Source organism: Meleagris gallopavo, chromosome 2, assembly GCF_000146605.3.
Source record: "Meleagris gallopavo isolate NT-WF06-2002-E0010 breed Aviagen turkey brand Nicholas breeding stock chromosome 2, Turkey_5.1, whole genome shotgun sequence".
NCBI lineage: Eukaryota > Metazoa > Chordata > Aves > Galliformes > Phasianidae > Meleagris > Meleagris gallopavo.
Genome location: NC_015012.2, coordinates 57,659,389 through 57,682,845, shown reverse-complemented (window position 1 = coordinate 57,682,845; position 23,457 = coordinate 57,659,389). Strand labels below are relative to the sequence as shown.

Sequence of the window (23,457 nt, the reverse complement as noted above, 5' to 3'; positions counted from 1 at the left end):
AAAAAAAAAAAAACCTATTCCCCTCGTTGGTGCCTTTCGGTCGAAGTTACTCAGTAAAAAAAAGTTAAGTATTGGTTACGAAACTTTTTTAGGGTATGTCTACATTACCTTCGTATTTCTTCTTCTCTTCCTTTTTTTTTTTTTTTTTTTGTCTTACCATTCTGCTGCTCTTAAATTGTTTCATTTCTTGCTTAGGTATTAAAATGAGAACTAAACATGTTCTGCTGTAGGGGTTTGAGCCCAGTTTTGTAAGACACAGTAAACGACCAAATGGCACCTCTCTCTTTTCTTCATTCAAAATGTATTTAGCTCGAAAATCTAATATATATATATAAATCTATAAACATCCATCGTTTTCTTAAAATGACTTCTCTAATGGAGATAGCATTTCTAGAGATTGCTCAGAGAAACTGATTTAATAAGGAATCTTTTTAATCTAAAATATATTTTTCTCTTTTGTAAATGTAGGTCCATTTTGATGGCTGGGATAGTATTTATGATTATTGGACGGATGTAGATAGTCCTGATATCCATCCGGCAGGCTGGTGTACAAAAACTGGACACCCTCTTCAGCCTCCACTGAGTAAGTGAAATTGCATTATAATGTGGTGATGTTAAAGGCCTGTGTACTAGCTGATGTTTCTTCTGCCAGTGTTGTCCAAAGAGAGGTAGCAACTAGGATATGCAAAATAATGTAGATGTGACATTTAGTGCAAAATCAACATAATTTAAAATGTCACTAATTAATCACTTTTTCATAGATAGCTTTAATGACCCTTACTGTAATGAAATACATTTGTCTGTATGCATGAGAATTAGAGTCAAAACCTGAAGCACTAGCAAGGATTTGTTGCATGAGATCCGGGCCCTCTTGAAGCCAATGATAAAACTACTGTGGTACTTCTACAGGGCCAGGGTATTATTTATTATTCTTAAGATCTTATGCCTGTATCTTCTTAAAAGTTATTGTGCTTTTCAGCATAGAGTCCAGACTGCCCTGAGAAAGTGCTCTTTTCAAATGCAGCCAAATTCTCAAAATCAGCTAACTTCTTTTTCATCTTCAGCTGCACAAAGTAGACTTAATGCTTTCCATATTAAAGATAAATCAAACAGAAGCATAGTAACAGTAATAAAACTGTCTTTATCAGCTTGCCCTCTCTGGGAATATGTTTAACTTGTTGAAGAAGTGGGAAGTCTGTCATAAATGAGACTAGAGGTTACAGGGAGAAGAGATTTTGATGGCAAAGATATCCCTGCCATGCTGCTGTGTTTTTAGGCACAGTGAAGTCACTTTATCCAAACTTTGAACAGATGATTTTTAACTGAGTGCTCTTTTCTAGACTTGCATTGTAAATACCCGACTTGTGACTCTGAGCTTTGCACAAGTGCTGAGTGTTCCACAGCTATAACTCAGATCAGAAAAAGCTGTGCTTGGAAAATAAAAAATGCTGAACTCTGAGAAGTTACATGCAAAATAACAGGGATAAGGCACACTCAGAAAGTGTTAATTCATTACCTGAAAATCTCTGTGCTTCAGTTCAGCATTTCTGAAATGTCAAGAAAAATGTTTCCTACCAAGACTGTGATAAGAATATATTCATTAGTTTTCTCTGCATTCCAATGGTGCAATGATGACTACCTGTTAGGAAGTTAATTGTTCTGCCTTCAAAGCAGAATCTGAATAGAATGCCGTAAGTACCACAGCACAAAGTGAATAATGAGAGTAAAATAAGATGATGCATATCTGCTTCTTAAATTGAGATGTGCATCCTGTGTTCTGAATGAAGGATGAGTCCAGTGGGAAAAGGCATTTAGCCACATAAATAGAAAATGTATCATACAGAAAAAGAAATGAATAAGGTTGTGACATTTCTTTTACCAGTGATTGAAAAAATATGCATATTTTAACCTAGCTGGGAGTGCGAAATATGTAACTTCATTTTGGTGGAGGTATTTAAAGAAATAAAACTGCAGATGACCTTTATGTACAGGACATCATCTCCTCTAGTTGTTGGTGTAGGAACCACTGTTTATCTTTTCTAGTGTGTGATGGGAGGTAGTGATATTTTTATGTAAGTTTAGATAGAAAAAGGAAAATGGACCATATGACAGAAGGAAAAGTAACTATTCTTTAAATTGAAAAATAATAATTCACTGTAGGAATACTATTAAAATAGTGTGATTACTGAATAGTACAGTAAGACATTCCTGTCTAATGGGGTGGTTCACTTATCTGTCTTTAATAGCAGGAGCTTTGTGTGAGTGCTGTGCTATGCTACCAGTATTAGCCTACAGCAAACATTATAACAGCTTTATGAGTGACAGAGTGTTTTATCTTAAGGTATAGTGAAGTCACCATGATGGATTATGATCTTTCTGGTACTAGTTAGGGAATTAGGAACCACGTGTTGGTATTGATTTTAATATCACTTCACAGTGACGCAGCAGCTTTCTTACACAGATGCTGCTCTTTAAAATGGCATTGTTAGAGTTTCAATTTATTAAGTGAAAGGAAAGCATTTGTTAGGGAGCTAGTTTGTGCAGAACCATAGCATCAGTGTACTGGTTTGTTTTGCTTCTAGCATATACCTTCCAATTACATTTTATTTTATTTTTGAGCTTAACTGACTCTGGAAAAATTCAATCCTTTTTTTACTTATTTGAGGGAAACTGAGCTGCTTATTCAAGGGTTTATACAAGTGCAGATATTCCTCTGAACAGAGACGAAAATATTTTATATTTAGATATTTTTATTTGTTTCAGTAAGTTTTTCTGTGGTTTTGGACGTGTATTTTTTTCCTTAGGTTGTGCATGCTATAAATGGATAGAGGCAAATTAGGAAATTTTCATACAATGTTGATTCCCTTTTTTAAAAAAAAAACAAAACCAGAGCTTTTTGTTTTCTTGCTTTAACCTAAGTTTTATCTTTTCTGGCTGAATTACTTCTGAATTATAGGAAGAATTTTTTTTTATTGCCATTGAAGTTGTAGGAAGAAATATGGAAGAAATATTGAACTGTATGAGGAAGTATTTTGGTGGTCAAGTTACTGGATCAGTTTTCTTGAGTATCTGGTGCCAGGCTGGCTTGGTAGGCCTCATCCTAAAGAAGATCCTTGTAGAAGATGAGGTTTCCTGTAATGTGTGCAAACAGAAATGGATAAATTGCTTTTGAACATCAGTAGATCATATAAGAATCATAGAATTGCTCAGGTTGGAAAAGACCTTAAAAATCATCAATTCCAACTGCAACTGAACCATACTACCCTAACTCTAACAACCCACTGCTAAATCATGCCCTTGAGCACCACATCCAAACAGTTTTTAAACACATCCAGGGATGGTGACTCAACCACCTCCCTGGGGAGTAGCTTGGTTGTCTAAACCTACCCATTTTTGCATAATTTTCCTGCTTATCTAATTTGTTTCCAATTTGAAGTGTCCTACCTTTCTTAGTCATTCCTCATAAGAGCGCAATTTCATACCTGGGTTGAGAATAGGTCGAAAAAGACAAAAAGATTTCAGCTCTGCTATACTAAGATACAGTGACCAGAAGAGCAGGAAATACTTGAGAGATCAGTAGACAGAGAAAGTAAAATAGTGGCATCCTGTCTTGTTCTGTAGTCACTTTCATTGTAACTTCTATTCTGTTTGACTTCTGAACTGTTACTGGTCACCTAGTATGTGTTTTCATGGAAGAACCTGAGGCCAGTGGTAGCTTGGCCTCCCTCAGATATAGTGTGGCCAGCAGGACTTGGGAAGTGAGTGTCCACTTGCACTCTCATTGGTGAGACCACACTTCAAATATTGTGTTCTGTTTCGTGTCCCTCACTACAGGAGATAAGTTGAGTTGCTGGAGAGTTTGCAAAGAGCAATTAAGCAAGTGAAGGGTCTAGAAAACAGGAGTTATGAGGAACAACTGAAGAAAGTGGGATTGTTTAGTCTTGAAAAGAGGAGTTTAAGAGGAGACCACATTGCTTTCTACAACTGCCTGAAGGAAGATTGCAGTGAGGAGGTTTTTCATCTCTTTTCTCAGATGACAACTGATAATATTTTTAGTATTATTTTCAGCCTTGTTTTCACCCTTTGTTTACTGGAAAATTTAAGCTAAAAACAGAGATCAGTACCCATTATTAACAGATTTCTTTCTTTAGAAACAACAGGGTAACTTATTTTGAATGTGCTCTTGCAAAACTACTTCGTTCTACTTACAGTTGTTTAATAGAAGATAGGTTAGAAGTCTTTCAGTTCCTCTAAGATTTGCATTGTTTATATAGATTTAGCCCTTCAGTAGAGATGTACTCAGAGTAATTTTATTTCTCCATTGGAAGAGATCGTTTGAATCTCTATCTTGCTTTTGCAAAACGTATTTTTTAACATACATTAAAGTTACGTATGTCGTATGTAATTTCTTTGACATACAGGTCCCTTGGAGTTAGTGGAAGCTTTGGAGCATGGAGGATGTCCCACAGCAGGATGTAAAGGAGTTGGGCATGTTAAAAGAGCAAGACATATTGGCCATCATAGGTATGTGCAATGAAAATGATTTTTTTTCACTTTGGTAATGTCTGTATGCATTTTTTTTAATTGTTGTTCACAAGAAAACTTATCCTGTCTGGAAAAAAAAAAATACTAAATTTTGTAAAACTAAATATATGAAGTGATTTCAGTTGCCATGGTGAGCATACTGAAATAAACTTTAGCAATCTGTGACTTCATTTCACCAGATGAGATTTCTCAACCATCATTTTTGTCACTATTGATAGATTCTGCTAATCAGGATTTTCCTATGAGGATTCCGTGGGTTGCTGTTTGATTTGCAAAAGGTTGTAGACAAATATGCATAAAGCAGTAACTTTTGAACCTTTTGAATCCAGGTCACTAATGTTTTTTATCACTTGGATGTTTTGTTCTGCTCAGCAGGGGTAAAGATTTGCTTGTTGACTTGAAAAAAATACCAAAATGAAAATTCTGATTCACACAGTCCCAAATTATAGCCTGAACTACTTTCTGTTTATACTGAGTGTTTCTAAAGATCATTTTGTTGAACATTTAAGTGTAATACAGAAATGTGAATCTCCCAGGCTCTCCTGCAAGAGAGCTGACCCAGAGAAAGCAGATGTGTGGGAGAATAGAATGATGCATGAACACACAGGGACATGGGAATACTCACTAAGTCAAAATTTTACAGTTTTTGAAATGTTTTATAGTATGAGATTAATCTTGAATATTTCAGTAAAGAAAATACAATTACTGTAATATGTTGAGAATTGAATCATAAATAGCATCAAATAGCCTTTTCACAAATCAGTTTCCAAAAACTGTCTTGGAATTCTTTCCATTGAACAATCATAGGATCCATTAATGGTTGTTACTTTGTGCTTTCTGCTCTACTCTCATTAGAGGATTTCTCTTTGGTGATTTGTTTATATTTTTGAAGAATATTATCTTGGATCATTCTCATGATCCAAGAGATAGAGCAAGAGATTGACATTTTTGGTGGTAGAATTATATCCTGTTTATGAGAATTAGCCTACAAGGTTTTGGTGGCAGATCAGCACTAGTTCAGATTATTCTCACTTTTTTCCTTCTGTCTTTTTCTGTTTATGTTCTTTTTTCTTTTTCTTCTTTCTTGTTTGTTTGGTTTTTGTTTGTTTTATGCCTTTCCTTTTGAAAGGCTTTGTTGATCCTAGTAGGGTGTCTGCTTAAATAATCTAATCAGTACTTAAGAAGTACTTGCTCTTTTTTTTTGTCTTGCTGAAAAATTTTCCTGGTTTCTTAACTGAAATTAATTTCACATACTGATAGAATGAATCTTGTATGATTTTTTAGTATGTCTGATCTATAAGGCAATAATGTCCAATTAAGGATATTTTCCTTAATGTGCTATCTCATTATTTATAGTCATATGAACATAATCACCATTCTCAGCCCAATGCTGAAACTTTAAAATAAAAAGATAGGAAGAAACTTATGTGAATGTGTCAGAAAAGTTCTTCATTTGTGATCTTCTCTCTAAATATATTTTGGCATTAAAACTTCTAATGTTTCACAAAGGATGAGTAAGAGAGGTATGTTAGTTCATGTATTCTTTGCTTTTATGGTTATATTTTCCACGCTATTTAAAGTTATTATACTTACTCATCCTGAATACTAAGAAATGGCAATCTATTGTGTTTTATTTTTATTACAGTCTTAGCAATCCTGTTATTTACATATGAACTGATAGTTCTAAGTGATAAAAATATAACCAAAGAGATTTTGTTGATTATAAAATCAATTTGCTTTTTCATAGCAAATAAATTAGCATCATAAATATCTTATACTGCAGTTGTGTTAGTTTGCTCTCTGTTTTGATGTTTTTTGTGGGTTTTCTTTTCTTGAGTATTTATGAGAAAAATAATGAATTTCTTGTTTATCTGGAGTCTGCAAATTTGAGGGTCTAAGTCACCCAAAAAATTCTACAGTTGTACTATTACTTTTCTTCTAAAATAACAAAGACATTTTGAAATTGTTGTAATTATCCACGTCAGGTTCAAGTCCCTTGGGTCTCTTATCTTGGCAAGCCTCAAATGTATTTAAACGTGCTAATCTCTTTTTTTTCATGATGAGGTATGTCTGTCTACAGCATAAATTTCTGAGTGCAGAAGAGATTATAATTTAAAATGCTAAACAGTTCTGAAATCACGAGAACTTCTTCCTTAGGAAGCAGATAAAAGCCTAGATGATTAATTATGTAATGGGACTAAAATATTTATTTATTTATTTATTTATTTATTTATTTATTTTTGAAAGCTGATGTTAATAAGGACTGTTTATCTATCACCAGTTGATCTAGTTTTGTTTTGCTGGGCACTTGAAACAGAGACTGGTGTGCATGTCAATAGCATGATGCAGATTACCTGCATATTTATGATTAGGTTGTATATTGTATGATTTCTATTTAATATATTCATTAAGTCTGAGCTGTAATGCAAAACATTTGGTTCCAAGCAGGTCATTTGTGTTTTGTATTAACTCCCCATGAGTAAAGAGTCTGTTTCAGCCAACAGTTCTCAATTGCATGATTTTCAGGCAATTAGAATGGGAAAAAAAAGTTTGTAGTTCATAATTAAAATCATGCTCATTGCTAAAGAACACAAGTTAAAATTTGTGGGTACTGTTTTCATACTAGTGACTCTGTAGTTTTTGTATTAACTGGAAGTTTGCTCCTACCATCAAATAAGGATGACATGAAGTAAACAATATGCTGAACTGTTTAGGAAGCATTGGGAGCAAAATGTAAGCATGGAGAGCATTTTATTAGAAACATCGTCTGTTATGTGAAAGTGAACTGAATGTGTCATGATGGAGACCATGTTCTCAGAAAACTGTGGTGCAGAAGCACTGGAAGCCTCAGTTCACTAGGATGTTCCACCTATTTGTTCAATATCTGTTGAACTAAATCTCATCTGATACTTTTGCCAGTCTCCAGTTTCATTTTCTTTTATGTTAAGGGTGTTATCCCAGACAAATAGGTTTTAAGCTACTGTTGACTCAAGTTTATGCCGTTGAAGCAACTTTATACTAAAAAAGGATGCATTGATGATAAACACATTGTAAGTTGTTGAAAGCATTTGTATCATTTGTTACTAGGATAGTTGAAAATATTTCCATAAAGTCAACTGAAGTAAAAACATCACTAGGTAAAAATAATTAAAAAAAAATGTTATAAAATAATTTTTTCTTTAACAAAAAAAAAAATACTAAATAAGACAATATTCAGAAATAGTTTTGCTATTATTTCATAAAAATACTCGTGATATATAACTTGGATAGTGGTTCTACATGTGGGAAGTAAGAACACAAAGTTTCCTGTACTGCTTTCTGTACTTTTTGGGCAGTCAGCAGGTCACATTATACACACTTCTTCTCATTAATAATCAGTGCATTCATTGTTTGCTTTTTTTTCTTCATTCATCATTGTTGATTCTACAAGAAGAGAGGCTTTTTTAATGTCAGGTTTTTGCTCAACTTATATAGTGCTCACAAAATAATAGCTCCCTTTCCTCAGAATACAGCAGATAGCTTAATTGCTGTGATGTGCTGATCCTCCAGAGTTGAAAGGTAGCTGATTACTTTCCTGTGGGGGCGCAGGGAGGATGTTAATTTGAATATTTATTTACTGAAACATGGGTTGAACCTACTGAAGCAACGCAGATGATAATAGATTATCTTCCTGGTTTCAAAGATGTGAAGCAGATACAGAAGATGTCTGGCACCATCAGACATACAGTAGGATTTTAAATGAAGCTGCCACTTCTTGCCATGCTGCCTGTTCTTCTGGAAGACATCAGTTCCTACAGGTCAAGGATATCTGATAAAATTGTAAATGGGCTCTGAACTTCTGCTGTTTTCTAAACAATGTGTTAAAGCATGAAGTGAAAGCTGCAGCAGAAATCCATGTTCAAGTTGATAGAAGAGTTAAGAATCCTAATTTAATTTTTAAATAACCTAATGATCAAGACTTCTGAGCACTTGAGTTGTTTCTAGAACTTAGTAATGTATACATCAAATACTTCTTTATGCGTGAATAATAAGATTAACTTTTTAGTCTTTGTAGTATACAAGCTCAACTGTACTGAAGGCTGGAGGCACTGAGATTCAGGACTGATTGATGGATCTAAAGCCACCTAGCTCATACTGACTGTTCATTCATGCTGTGTTTTGTTGCAACAAAGCTGACAGAGGAAATCATGAGCTTTTGTTTTGTTGCTCCAAGTAATAGAAACATCAAAGGACTGTCATGGATTTTTTTTAACCTGATGTAGCAATTCAAATGATTAATTACAAAGAAAAACTCATCTGAATTTAATGCTGTAAAATTTCATTAATATTATAACTGTTGTTGACTGAGATTGTTCTTCAGCTTCTATTTTTGAAGAAAATTCTAAAGGAAAAAAGCAAAACAAGCAAGTTCCAATGAAAATCTGAATTTCAAGGCTCCTGCTAACTTTTTAATTTAAAACATACTACTGATTTTGGCAATCAGAAGGTCTACTAGAGACGAAATTGTACTGTCGGATTTCATTGTGATATAAAGCCTAATTAATAATAATAATACATAGCTGAAATTAAATAGCTATTTTTTTGTGTTGAGTGGTTCCTTGAGATACTCCTTAATAATGCTCAAAACATCCCTGTGGGGGATGTTGGAAGTTGAAAGAAGATTACATGCTTTATTTTATCAGAGTGGCAGAACTGAGATTGACCAGTATATTCCCAAGTTTCTGATAACTGTATATTATCACAGTGGTATGGGTTTGTCACAGTCAGTATATAAATCCCATCTGTATCGGCTCCATAAAGCCATTTTCCAAATAAAAGCCTATATTTTTTCAGCTTATACTTCATTTGAAAGTTAAAAAAGATGTAGTACATGCAGTAGTATAGAGATTAGGAAATTGACCAACTTTCCCCAGTCTTCCTCTTTTCTACCTCATCCTTTAGTTCATTGTTTTCAATTGTTTTAAGGTGTCTGGCAGACACCAGTTCTCAGATAAAAACAGTAGGTAGAAAATGACAGTAAAAGTATATAAACAAGTCTATAGTAAATGCCAAATTCTGCTTAAATAAGTTGATTAGAATAGCACAAGCTGTATTCTATTGACATGTCTTTCCTCCATAATTCAAGTCCAGCATAGCTATGAAAGGATTCAAAAAATGTAGATATTGTCTTGTTCAAATTAACCAACTGAAAAAAAATCAATTTGCTGATAGAATCTTGTTTTGATAACCCCAGCGAGATATGACTAACTTGGGTAGTGTAGCCTGAAGGACTTTTCTCTTTTTATGCTACTGCTGAGAGAAACATAAATTGCCACAAGCTTTCTAGGTAGGACCAAAATTAGATAGGAATTGATTCATACTTGCTGTGAATCCAAAGCTTCATGGGTAAAAGATCAGTATATTTTGAATAGAAGGCCTTTTCTAATGCTCTGCTTTGTAGAATTAACATGATACTTAAAGCTGTTGGGTTTTTTTGTTTGTTTGTTTTGTAATTCAGACGTGGCAAGGCATGTTGCTGGCAAGGTAAACTGTTGTTTCTATTAGGCAGTCCTGTTTGGAAATCATGTACGTTATCACTGAAACAAAACACTGACATGGTTTTTGGAAAGACAGTTGTATTCTTGAAAAAAAATAAGCAAAAACCTAGAATGTAGGTTTTGAGTTTTTTACATCTTAGCATTATAGAGGTTCTTATAATAATACAGATAGGTAGGAAAGCATAATTTTATATTTAGCATAGTAGCCCACTAGCCAAAAATAAAGCATGTTTATCTTAAAGATATTTGAAGGCTGGGCTTTTTGTTGTTCACTGTCATGACATATATATACCTTTCAGAATTTTCTATATTATCTTTGAAGTATACCTCAGTGTATTTTTATGTATTTAAGATGTTATACCTGTGAGTATGTTGACTGAATAACCAGTTGGACTTTCCGTAGATAAAATCTTAGTTCAGTCTGGTGTGTTTTACATTGCTGTTGTTCCATTACCTGACTCTTGGGCAAGCACAAGGTTTTATGACATTGAGAGATATCACAAAAGTTTTCACATTTGTTCGAGTCATTATCAAAAGCACAGCATCAAATTATCTCACAAACGGAAATGCAGTGAAACAGGGGATGCTGAATGATAGAAAAATGTATGAAAAACATACTTCTAATGCAGTCTTATTTGCAAAGTCTTATTTGCAAAGTCTTATTTGCAAAGATGGAGCACTCTCTCAGCAGTGAGAGAAAGTAGCCATACCTCATACTGTGCCTTGCTATGCAGTCTCTTTGTGGACACTATGTAAGAGAAATATCCTCTTTTGCATGGAAAATACCCACAGGAATGTGATTGTGTTATTTGGAGTAAGAAGGATATAGTCAGAGGCATCTTCTATATTATGCATAAAATGCCATGAAAGCTTTGCAAGCAGGCTAAACGTTCATCAAGCAATTTTCCAGAATGTATGCTGTAATATAAATTAATATAACTTGTATTCCATAAGTTGCTATAGAAATGAAATATGAAAAGTGTTCAGGTTGCAGTTTTTAATCAGTATATTTATTAATATTTTAATGTCTGACTACTTGCATTTTTTCTAATCTTTTCTATGTAAATTGATTCCATCCGCTTCTAGAAAATTGGTCTCAGATGTCATTTCATTTGAACTAAGTTGAAGTCTGCAAAGTGAATGAAATGAAGGAAGCATTTCTCTTTTTCACCTTCTAGCGCAGTCAGCTGCCCATACTCTGAGATGAACTTGAACAAAGAAAGCCTCCTACCTGATCGGCTCAGTGGGGAGTTGCCTGCAGCCAACCATGTCCCCAGAAGCAGAAGAGTGGAAGCAAGGGAAAGATCCCCCTCTCCTATAATCAAGTAATTCTGATTGGACCCATGTCTATGACTAGCTGTGGTGCTTTATTTCAGTGTTGTGTAGCATAATTTGTAGTTGTGTAATGTCTGGATAGTTTCAGGAAAACTTGTCTATTTATCTGCATTTTCACTTACAGGGAAGGAATGGTTTCATCAGTGCTCACTGAAAAAATAACTGACTAATACTGATTCTACTACGTGTGATTTAATAACATTTCAGTTTCACATTCAGTTTAACCATGTAAGCTACTAGGTGGTTAGCTGGAATTTAAGATGGGTTGTTTGTCTGTTGGTTTCACTTACGAAAGTGATTTATATGGTTTTTTTCTGTTTGCTGGGGTGGCCTTACTGACATGGATGTAAATTAATGTTACTCTTTGAATAACTACAATAAATTCTGCCATTATTGTTGGAGTGGGGAATCGAATTACTGGATGTGAGTTTTGCAAGAATGATGCATAACTCCATAGCTGAAGCTTCTTGAAGGGGTACTGTAAAAGCACAAATGGATGTGATGCCAAGTGACTTTTCAAATGATGATTTTCTAACAGAAATTGTGAACACAAACTCCTGTGCTCATTTTGTGTTAGGGAGATACACAGAGAGTTTAAGAAGGAATGGAGAAGAGAGGCTTCCCATTCTTTTCAAGGGCTACATTAAAGTAAACATGAAAATGTGAATGTTTATCCTGAAGATTCCTTCCATTTTCCTCTGTTATAACCAAGTATTTTCAATGGTATTTCAAATGAGATTCTCGTAGTTGGTTTCAGCTACATGCATTAAAAATAGCATATTCAGCTGTCACTGAGCACTGTTTGGTTCAATTGTTCTTGAAAGTCTAAGATTGTAGAAATCTGAAGTAACCCTAGTTACCTTCTGGCAACTAGCCTGAATGTGGTCTCAGTGGAGCCAGTGACAGTTTCACCAGTTTTCTCTGTAACAGGGACAGCATCAAGCACTTCTGTTTTAACAGTCCCAGCTGACAGATTGCATAACATTTGTAGGGTCCTAAGTGCGTAGCCGTATATTGTAAGAGATGGGGTAATGGGGTAGGAGGAAAATATGATACTTTGAATTTTTCTTATGTTACAAATATTTGAAATGGAGAGTTTATTCTCAAAAATAACATTAGGCAGATTCAATGGTAATGCTGTTGAATTGTCTGCAAGTTTTACCTTTAATAAGAAATGCTTTGTGATTTAAAGTTTTGTGATTTTTTGAAAGTCCTTCATCTACTATTCTCTTGATGCTGAGTGAGAAACTTCTGTGTATTCTTCTAAAAAGAAAAACAAAAAGCCCACAACCTTATTTTTTTCAATTACTCTGATGATACTTTATCCATAAAGAAAATAAAGTGAACAACAACTCAACTTCTCTCTTTTTAAAACATTTTGTTAATTTATTCTAAACAGTGACAGAAAATGCCCAAGCCCTGGACACATAGGCACAAAATCTGCAGCTCATAATCGATCATCTGGGAAAACTGTATCAGAAACAGCTAAGCAGGAGGACAGAGAAAGTGCATCTCCTTGCAAGAAGCCCCAGTTATGTGATGTGAAAGAAAAGAAGCCACCTGGGTAACTATCAGTTCCTTTCAAAGTATGGGTTGTTTAGAGACTGTTTAAAATGCAGCTTATATGAATGCAGTACAGAGGTTTATCTGTGGAACTCTTGGAAGCAGTGGGAAGGAAGAAGAAAGTTCTTCATATTGGAACAGCATAATAGTCTTTGTATTTGAACCAGAAAGGAGTGGCATGTCACGGTTTATTTAAGGAATAAGTAATACATATCAGAAAGGATAGGAAAAATACTGCAAGTCAGAGAAATTACTGAAAGTAATCTCTTAACTCTCATGCTTAGAGTCTTTTTTTGACAAAGAATGACATGAGATAGTACATTAGAAAATAATATTTATGATATTATATGTCATTATATATATATATAAAAATATATATATAGGCTATCTTTGATACTGAAAATCTAATACACTTCTGTGGGGAAATATGTGAGGCAACAGCATTCCTTTTCTTATTTAATTAGTTATAGCATCAGTGCATTATTTTATTTATTTTTCTTCCCTGAACTAGTATTCACACTTTCCTTTAAGACAAAAGGTCCTGCAGTAAAAATTATTCTTTGCTGTCAATTTTTCTTTAGGACATTCTTTCACATTATTTCTACCATCTTTTGGAAAAGATCTATTGGGAGCATTGAACAATGTTAATATATCTTTATCACAAATAAATAGCTTTAGTTAGTCACATTCCATTGAATTTGAATAGCAAAAAAAGTCAGAATGACAGTAGTGTAGTTTGTGTTAGTTGTCATTCGGCATTTCAATCATATTTATAGTAAGTTCCTTCTTTTTCTTCTGGAAATAAAAATTGACTTTACTGAATATCTCTAAATTAATTGAAGAACAATGTATAAGGTCTTCTTTTTTTAGAGGGTGTTATCTTTATGAAGCCCTAAAATAGCAGATACATGTGCTATTGGTTCTCTCATTTTCATTCAGAGAATAACAGCTTTGTACCAACTTTGAACTGCCCAGAGGCTTTTTGAGTTGTTTGAAGTGTTTGAATGCACTGATGAATCTCTGCATTTTATCATCTAGTTTTCCACATTCTTTATATCCAGCATAGCCAGAGAGAACTTTAAGTTGACTAAGCTTCCTTTTAAACAGGTATGAGAAATGGTATTCACAACATTAGGTATATTTGAACTACTAGAGTTATTAAATATTGAGCATCTGGTTATTACAATACCCAGAGGATATTTTCAGATGTTTATTCAAAGTACATATGCATTATTGAAGACAGATATGCCTACTTTTGTGCTCCTCAACAACTGAGCTCATTGTATGGATTTAATTATGTTTGTCTTCAGTACAATTGTGTATGTCTTTATGTTCCAGGTAATGTCATGTTTCATAGAAGTACTTGATTGAGGAACCAACCACATACACAACAAACCATAAGATTTTTTTTGCTGTAAACCTAAGTCATATTCACCTAATTTCTAGTTCCTCTTTCTTTCTCTCTTAGCTTTTAATAGATATAAATGTAAGCAATGGAATTAAAATGGAATTAAATCATGCAGCCTAATGTAGTGTGTGGCAACTCTGTCTATAGCAGAGGGTTGGCCCTGGATGATCCTTAAGGTCCCTTCCAATCCAAGCTATTCTGTCATTCTGCGATAAACAGATCTGTTTCTTCTGTGGTTTTGTGTTTTGAGGTTAGCAAATCTTGATGGCTAACAGGATGTTAACTCTAGTTTGGTTTTTTATCAGTGGAACACTGGTGAAGATATTCTCGTTGATTGCTTCTCTGTTATTTAGTAAAGCGTGAGTTCATATGGGTGGGTTCCTTGTAGTCTTTAAGGACTTTTAGTCTAGTGGCTGTTTTAACAAAATGTTCCTTATGTAACTAGTATCTCTGAGAGCTCTATATCTGTGATGATTTAGCAAGAATTGGCCACTGTCCTCAAGTTACTAAAAGAAAGAAGGAATGCACACATAATGTCAGCATATAGTCTTCATTTCTATAACAGTATGAAAAAGAATTTCTCAGTGGGTGGCTTTAAAATGAAAATATGCTCACTACTCTCTCCGCCCCTTCCCCCCCTTAAAAGATCTCTTATTTTCACTTCTCTTGCTCCATTTTTCTCAATAAATGTCCCCTCTTTGCAAATGTTTGGGTTGACAAAGCTGAGGGTTCAGCCATAGTTATCAAGCAAAGAGTGATTCTGTAAGAACCACTCAGTAAGAAGTAATGCAAAAACTAAAAAGTAAAATATTTTCAGTGGGGTCATTAACAGCTGCACAGTACCGTACGGGAGCTGGGATGGAGATGATGGTTGAGTTGAGAAAATAAATGGATAATGTTTAAGACAGCTCATGAAAATGACCTGGATAACCAGAGGGCTTTATAGGAGATACAACTGTATATATGTCTTTCAGTCTATCCATCTTCTGCACATCTATTACTTTCATTTGCATAGCAATTTTCCAGTTTCAATTATAAAGAAAAATGTATTGATCTGATTTATGTAATTTTAGTTTATACTACCCTTGAACCTTAATTGCAAAATTCATGTCAGTAGGCATTAGTGTTGCCATCTGTGTAAGTCAGAAATTAGATCCTCTTTTTTTAATTTATGATGATACAACATCCTTTGTGTGGGAATCTTGCAGTGCTAGTAATGATCTAGCATTGTTAGCAAGCAATGTCATCATGCTTAGTGATTTTTATGATGTATTAATAAAAATATACGTCTTATTTCCGTCAGAGGAGTGCAGACAAAGGACTCTGTAAAGAACAAAGAGTGTGAAGAAAAAGAGACAGGAAATAATCTGCTCATTTCAAATGAAATTAAAGGTAACTTGTCAATGCTTCTTTCATTTGATATTAAAATCTGCAGAACTAAAGAAGTGTGACATTTCTTGTAATTCATGAAACTGTATTGCAACTTACTTTTTACATTTGCTATTTGTATCCAGTTGTTTTTGTTTGTTTGTTTGTTTGTTTGTTTTTTGATAGTAGCACTTCCAGTGTTGTGTTTACCTTATAATCATCAGAGGGTTTCCTAGGAACTTTATTGCAGTTATAAAGATGAGTGCAAACTGAATGCTGACATAAAATGTTTCCTTTCACTGACTTTTACAAATAGATAATCTGAATGGTTCATTTATTGCTTCAAAAATGTACTGGAAAAAAGTTGAAGATGCAGAGTTATACATTACAGTTATAACTTAGTGTTAAAGTGACCTATTAAGCTCCATCTCAGTCTGTTGTGCAGTTTACTTTCTAGCAACTCGTGCAGAATGGGTGTTTTTCATTTAAGTTAAAGAGGGAAGGCTAAGATCTTTATTTCATTAAAAAGCTGGAAACTGTCCAGTTGAGGTCCACCAAGATCATTAGGTGGTGGTGCGTGGTGGTAGAGTAAGAGGCATGCTCATAAGTCGCTTCAGAGGAAATTCTGTCTGGATATAAGGAAGAATTTCTCACCCTGAGAAAAACACCCTGAGAAATAGGCTGCCCAGAAAAGGACTTAGTTTGGCAAGATCCTTAATAGCCTAGTCTAATGCTTTGTTCTCAACAGAACATCATAACGTCTCTAGAGATCCCTTCCAACATGGATGTGGTTTTTGTTATCCGATTTTCTATAGTTACATATACCGCTTCATAAAGCCTTTTGATTTTGTAAAAAGGGACCGTTTGAGTAAAATTTCACCAACAAGCTTTGCTTACAAGTTAGGATGCTTTTCTGTGAAGGGTCCTGTATTATTTGATTTGTAAAAGCTGGAACACTTCCTTTAGTTACTGTTTAACGAAGTGATTCTTTGTCTCCTTTCTGTATACGTGTTTAATGCCTGTTTCATGCTATAACCAAGGAGCAGTAGGTGGGGAGTTTTACTTCAAATAGGTGTTCCTAACCTGACCTAAAACACTAATGTAATCACTTCCTATGTGGGATAAATTATATATATTCCAAACCAATCATACTGTGCTGTCAGAAATCTGTAATAGGAATTTGTGTCCTAGCTGTTGGCCACCAATCTATGAAAACTGGAACAGTAAGAATGCAGATATCTGTGAATAATAGTAGCTTCCTGGAACAGAAATAGAATGGAGCCATAACAGAAGTGAGCAATCCAAACCAAAATAGCATAGAGATTTGTGATTGTATGAATGATTGCTACTAAGGAATACTAGATATTGATTTGCGGTTGATTGTTTCATTCAGAAATGAATTCCAGAGGTTTTCCACAGTTTTACTCAGCAACTGGGAAGCATTCTGTCCTGAGTTCATAGCAGACGTTGCTTTTGCGTTTGCAATGGATCTAAATAAACACAGATGTCTTATGTAGTTTGACATCATTTAAGGTGTGACTTTTCACTCTTTCCTCCTACGCACATCTGCAACTGCTGCTGCTCTCCAGACAGCAGCAGCAGCAATAAGCAGCATTTGGCTGAAGCCACTCTCCCACCTGTGCATTACCTTTGAGACGAGTGGGATGGGATCCTCCTTCCTTCCATGACGGATAAGTGATATAAAAAGGGAAATGACCTTGCAAAAAAACCCCTAGAATCACGGAGGAGTTAAATGCTATTTTCTAAATAAAACATTCAGTTAAACTCTGGAGCAGGGAATTTGCAGACATTTGTGGGTATTTTTCCTCAGAAGAACTGAAAAACTTTTTGTTGTGGATGAGACATAAATGTGTGGGCTGGAGCTGTTCATCTGATTCACTTGGAATTTTATAGCAGTGCAGTGCTGGTTTTGATGAAGTTTTACAGCTCAGCCTTGGCATTAAGTTAGTTCTAGTAGTACTGTATAAATGTTATAAGTGGGTGTTATTTATTGTATCAAAATATTTAAAATTATGTGACCTATGGTATGATAGGCCAACAGTTGTGTTGGCATAGCATTATGTTGTATTGAAAGAACTTTTTCCCTTGTAAGAATTAAGAATAGTTATATTTATATAGAACCAATATAATCACAATCATATTGGAAGAAGTCTTATGGTACTTTTCTAATTCTGGTGTAAGCAAAGCTGTACAGCCTCGTTAGGAAGGCCCGTATATATTAATAGGAATGAATATGATTTTACTGTGACTGATCTCATCACTAATCAAGGGGTTTAATGCTTATTTACTACTTTCTCTTGTTGAAGTTATTGAAGAACCCAATACCCAGAGGTTTCTGTCTCAACCAGTTGTTGTGTCATCAAAGCTGCAAATCCCTGGCCTCCCCTTGCGCTGGGAACAGCAAAGCAAGCTCCTGCCAAGTGTAGCTGGGATCCCAGCCAGTAAAGTTTCTAAGTGGAGTACAGACGAGGTAGGTTTTCCTTGTATCTTTTGTCTCACTGCCAACATCTTCAAATTCTTGGTTGATTCAGAGCTACAGATTAACCCAATAAATTACAAATGATGCCTTAGTACTGAGAAGATTAGAGTCAGCTAGATCAACAGATCCACAAAATGCCCATTCAGCTGCCATCTAGTCCTGAAAGCAGTGAGTATTCATTTGTATATGCATAGAGATAGGTGTAAGCATACAGAGAGATACACAGATAAATGTGTGTGTGTGTGTATGTATATATATACATATAAACAAGTAAATTTATGTGTATATTCACTGAGTTTAGAGAGGGAAAGAAAAGTGCTAAGTGTATGGCCCAGCAGGTGCTCAAGGTCTACTCTGATGACATCTAGCAGCATCACAAACATTTTGTGGAAGAGTATACTGGTCTTAGACTGAGGACTATTCCCTATACATAGTTTGGATATGACACAGTGTTCTAGAAAGTTAGAGTGTAGTGTGGAGGGTAGTAGTATTTTGATGGTCAGAGCCCTGCCACTGTTAGGTGTGTAGTCATGCTTGGGCAGAGAAGGTCTAGTCCCTGCTTTATTTTCAGAGGTGGCTGTAAGTGAAGCACCTTTCTGCAGATGAAACAGTTGGATCTCCTCTAACCAGAGAAAAAAGAAAATTGAAATTTGATCAAGGATTTGCTAATTCTTCTGCTGTAAAGAGAGGAAAGAAGGCAGTAACTAATTTTGTTTTTGGAAAGAGAATCAGTAAGACAGGATTCATGATTCTGGATCTTCCTGGTAGAATATCTGAGTGATTTTGATGGAGTATCTATACTCCAGTCTTAGATGTCCTGTGCACAACAGTGGCATGTGCTCCAGTTTGCTAATCCCTCTCCTTACATGTGCAGCTCTGTACTCCATGCATTGACAGAATGTGGAAGACTTAAACTGAGGATGCAAAAATAGCTAAAAACCATTGCTTTAATGCTTGTCAGCATTTAAGATTATTTTGAGAAAATATTAGTCTTACTAAATTTGTCATTTTATTCTTTGTGGCAGGTCTCTGAATTTATACGGAGTTTACCAGGATGTGAAGAACATGGCAAGGTATTTAAAGATGAGGTGGGTACATTTTATTTGAAAAAATTACAGAGTAAATAGCTTAATGGAAAGGTTAAGTTTATTTTATCAGTAAAGACACATAATAAGTGTTTGGATGAATTTTAAGTTTGAAGTCAGAAACAAGTATATGGACTGTCAGGCTGTTTTGCAGCTGATGGGGTGAGAAGAAAGAAGATAAAGCTAGTTAGGTGTTGACTAAGTCTTATCTGATCACGCTTAATCTTGAAGCTCTTCCTCCTGACATAGCCAGTTCATGAATGTGATTTGAATGCTTCTAACTAGGTTAAAAGGAGCGTGTACTTACTTTGTGAGCATGCCAGGTGTGAATTTCTGGAATCTGAGATAGTTGTACCATAGTTGTCATTAGCAAGTGTGAGGGCTTTTCAGTACAGTAGGCCTTTATAATCTCTATTGGTTTTTGTGTTTCCTCTCAGAGGTTTGTTACTCCTAGTACTTCTTCATTCCAAAAAGGCTAATTGATCACAGATTGACAGTGCGAATAATTCAGGTGCTTATCCCCACCAGGCCATATGAATGGGCAAAGTGTGATACTGTAATATTCCATGTCATGCACCCTTGCTAGTGGAGAATAACTGTGGTACTTAAACTTGAGAAGGTAAATGCACCTCCTGAGCATGGCCCTGCTAATCCTCTCCTGTGACAGAAGTTTCCAGGCTGTGATATGGATTTTAATTATAGTTTCATATCTAAGGACCGACAAGTTGCATCTTTGGGCATTTTGCACTTGTTTAGATTTTAGGCATTTTAGAATTGTATCTGCTATGCAGACCTAGTTCATCTTGCGTCACTTAGGAGGACCTTCCAAGAAGTTTAAAAATCAGTAACAGCTGGTGCACTGCTGATTGAATCAACAGATGGGAAGTGCCACAGAGATGGATAAATCCTAAATACTTTTGTTTTCAGAGGTGTAAGAAAATTCTTGCCCCCTCTAGGGGTTAAGCTCCATTTGTCTCTCCAGGACCATTATCTGCCAGTGATGCCAACCAGAGTGGACTGGCTGGCATCTGTACAGTTCACAGAGAAATCATACCTCATCTACTAATTCTAAGTGACACACAGGCATGAAAGATGCTCATTCTGGAATGCCCTATCAAGCTTACAATTGAAGGTCTTTCAGTAGGTGGAAGGTGTTTGTTCAGACTTCTGCTGTGGAGATGAACTCTCATCCTTATGTTATGAAGTTGCAAAAAGCTGGGCACCCCCACACTGCAATGCTTCTGTTCTGAGCCCATCCAGTTTGGCTTTGTAAACAAAATGAGTTGACAGTAACCATGATAACCATGTGGTGCTGTTCTCACTGCCGTGCTTCTCAGCTTTCAGTGCTGCAGTGTTCTGCCTTAACAGCATGTCTGATTCAGAAACCTTATGTCCTGGTTTCACAGGAAATGAATTACACTAGTTCTATCTCAAGTCAGTATCTCTAAATCTAAGCAGTGCTCCCAGTTTAAACACAATTGACTTTTAGGCCTAGCTGTCCTGCTTACACTGAAAAGTTGCTGAAGATACAAAAGATACTGAAGTTTACAATAAATATTTGCCCCAGTTTGCTATGGGGGCTTTGGCTCTTCATGTTCTGATTTAGAATCCTGGTGACAGAATGATTTGATTACAGGAGAATATTCACTTGTAATGTTTATTAAAAAAAAAAAAAAAACCACAACAAGAAGAAAAAAAAAAAGTTTTTTACAAAAAGTTGCATTTGTAATAGAGGCAGTTTTACCTAGTCTAACCTGTGTTTACATTTGGGGCATTCATTTTAATTTCCTATTGAATGGACAGAGAAAAGTAGCCTGAAGAGGGATCCAGTTCTTTAGCTGGGAGTAAAATCTGGAGAATTGCTTATGAAGGCTTGCATACAAACAAGGAAAAGCTAAAATGGCAAAATTAGTTACTGTGTTGCAGTACTGCTGACTTCTACTTCATTGACCTATTTTACATTTTAGTAGCTTTATTTTATACTGTCAGTATGAAAATAAACACTGGCTAGCTAAAAATTAGCCAGATGGTTGTTTTCAAGCAGAAAGGGGATCATCATCCTGTTCTTTTGGACCAGCTAATCTGTCTAGAAAAATTATAGCAAGGCTATCCTGAAGTTTGAAAGCAACTGTATTCAACCATTCTTTTAGATTGTTGGGTAATTTTCTCTTTATGTTTTCTGAAACATTTATACTTCTTCACTGTCAGACCTGTTAATAGCTTTGTGTGTTTTTCTTTTAAAGCAAATTGATGGAGAAGCATTTCTGCTAATGACCCAATCAGACATAGTCAAAATAATGAGCATTAAACTGGGACCAGCCCTAAAAATCTTTAATTCCATTCTGATGTTCAAAGCTGCAGAGAAAAACTCACACAATGAACTTTGAAGATAATGGAAAACGTGTACAAGCCAGCTTCCTCCACTGGAGCTCATGTTTTATTCAAAGCACAAAGACTCACCAGAATTATTGAGTAAGGACTCTCAGAAAGGAAGAAAAGTATGTTCTGCACTGGTGGACTATTCATATTCTCTTAGAGCCAGTATACATCTGAATCCTTCTGGGAAGTGCTCACGCTTTTAAGAAGGTACTTTTTAACAGCCAAGTCAGCTAGTCTTATTTACCAAACTAATGGCGCTAATTCTCCATGGAGGGTTAGGATCTCTAACGCTCTCTGGTCATCAAGAAAAAAACCTTCATTGATTATTTATGCTGTATTATATAAGGGAACATTAATATTTTCTAAGAATTCCTGAATTCTGCTTCGTGTACCCATTTTACTTTTCGGTAGCTATTATTTCTTACCATCGAAATAAAAAGTGATTAGCCAAAAATTAGGCTATGGGTAGCCAAATGAGACTGTTATGGCTAATGCAAATTTGTGCCATAGTTTAAAAATGAAACAGTTAATGTTACATATGTGACACTTTATGCTACAGCATATAACTTTACAGATTATAAAACTGTCTGTTTGCTTGTAACAAAACAAACCTTGTTGGGGTTGAAATTATAATGCTTTTTTGATAACTGAATGTTTTTACTTTTGCACGATTACAAAAATGTTATGTGAGTTTTTCCACCAGCATCTTTAATGTATTTTACCAAAAGATCAGTATAGAGAAGGCTGCAACTGAAAAATAAAGTTTGACTTCATAGAAGACATTCATTTATGCTGCACAATAGAGCCCCAGCCTTTTACATGGGAGCCTGCTTACAGTCCTTCCACACATGAAGGAAAATACATGTATTTTGAGGTAAGACTATTAGCAAAAAAAGAAAATATATTTATTCATGTCTGCACATGCTAGTCTCCAGTATACTTACCAAAACAGTGGAGAAAAACAGTGTGCTAAAGCTAGGACTGCTACTCTGGCTTCATATGCAACATAAGCTTGTATTCCTAGTGGTGGAAGGATTATTTAACACACCACTTCCTAGTTGAAAAATCTGATTTATAAATGAAGCATAGCCAGAAAGCCAAAGCATGGAGGAAAAAGCTACTTAAACACATATCCTGCATAGGCATGAACTAGGTAAAAGGCATGGGTTTCACCAGGTCATTAGCAAGGCTGCAGATTCCACTAGCAGGTACTTGGAGGCTTATTATGTCAGGGAAATTTGTTGCACTTGGTATATATACGTAAGATGTAAACCGGATGCACTTTACACTGGAGAAAGCCTAGCTACTAATATACCAGAATTTTGCTTTTACAAGCAGAGAGAGAAGAGTTGGATCAAGCTTTTGGCAGCCCTCTTCTTAGTACTGAGGTGGGCAGTTGCTTAGTCTGTAGTTAAGAACAGTGTTTCCACTGCACAGAACTTGGAGAATTTTAAATCTTCCCAGAGATTTTGCTAGGCTGTTCTTTGGCTGAAGTTCCTTAAGATTTCAAGAACCCTTTGTGCCCCTTCCAGATCACACTGGTGACTGGTACCTGCCATAATATGAGGTAAAACAGGGTCAGTATGAAGTAAGTTGCATTGCTCTATTAATTTCCTTCCATAGCATTGCATAAATAATATTTTTACATTTTGTTCAATATTTGTACAGTCAAATTGCACTCTTATTGTACTACAATACAAATAAAACCTGAATTGGACCTGTCTGTTACATTCATGT

The 23,457-nt window shown here is 35.3% G+C and overlaps 1 protein-coding gene across 1 annotated transcript; it reads left to right on the top strand.

The window, feature by feature from the left end:
* Positions 1–467: 467 nt before the first annotated feature.
* LOC104909283 (lethal(3)malignant brain tumor-like protein 3) lies at positions 468–23,437 on the top strand. The gene is made up of 8 exons (XM_019613000.1): positions 468–583; positions 4,422–4,524; positions 11,261–11,407; positions 12,817–12,981; positions 15,692–15,780; positions 18,084–18,247; positions 19,282–19,344; positions 21,585–23,437. The coding sequence occupies exons 3-8, from the start codon at positions 11,286–11,288 to the stop codon at positions 21,726–21,728; spliced, it is 747 nt and encodes a 248-aa protein (XP_019468545.1). The 5' UTR covers positions 468–583; positions 4,422–4,524; positions 11,261–11,285; the 3' UTR covers positions 21,729–23,437.
* The last annotated feature ends 20 nt before the right edge of the window (positions 23,438–23,457 follow it).

Bases quoted from the DNA above. Each gene is read 5' to 3' on its own strand.
- LOC104909283 (XM_019613000.1), top strand. From the start codon at position 11,286: ATGAACTTGAACAAAGAAAGCCTCCTACCTGATCGGCTCAGTGGGGAG. The intron at 12,982-15,691 runs GTAACTATCAGT...TATTTCCGTCAG, and splicing joins AAAGAAAAGAAGCCACCTGG to AGGAGTGCAGACAAAGGACT. The intron at 15,781-18,083 runs GTAACTTGTCAA...CTCTTGTTGAAG, and splicing joins CATTTCAAATGAAATTAAAG to TTATTGAAGAACCCAATACC.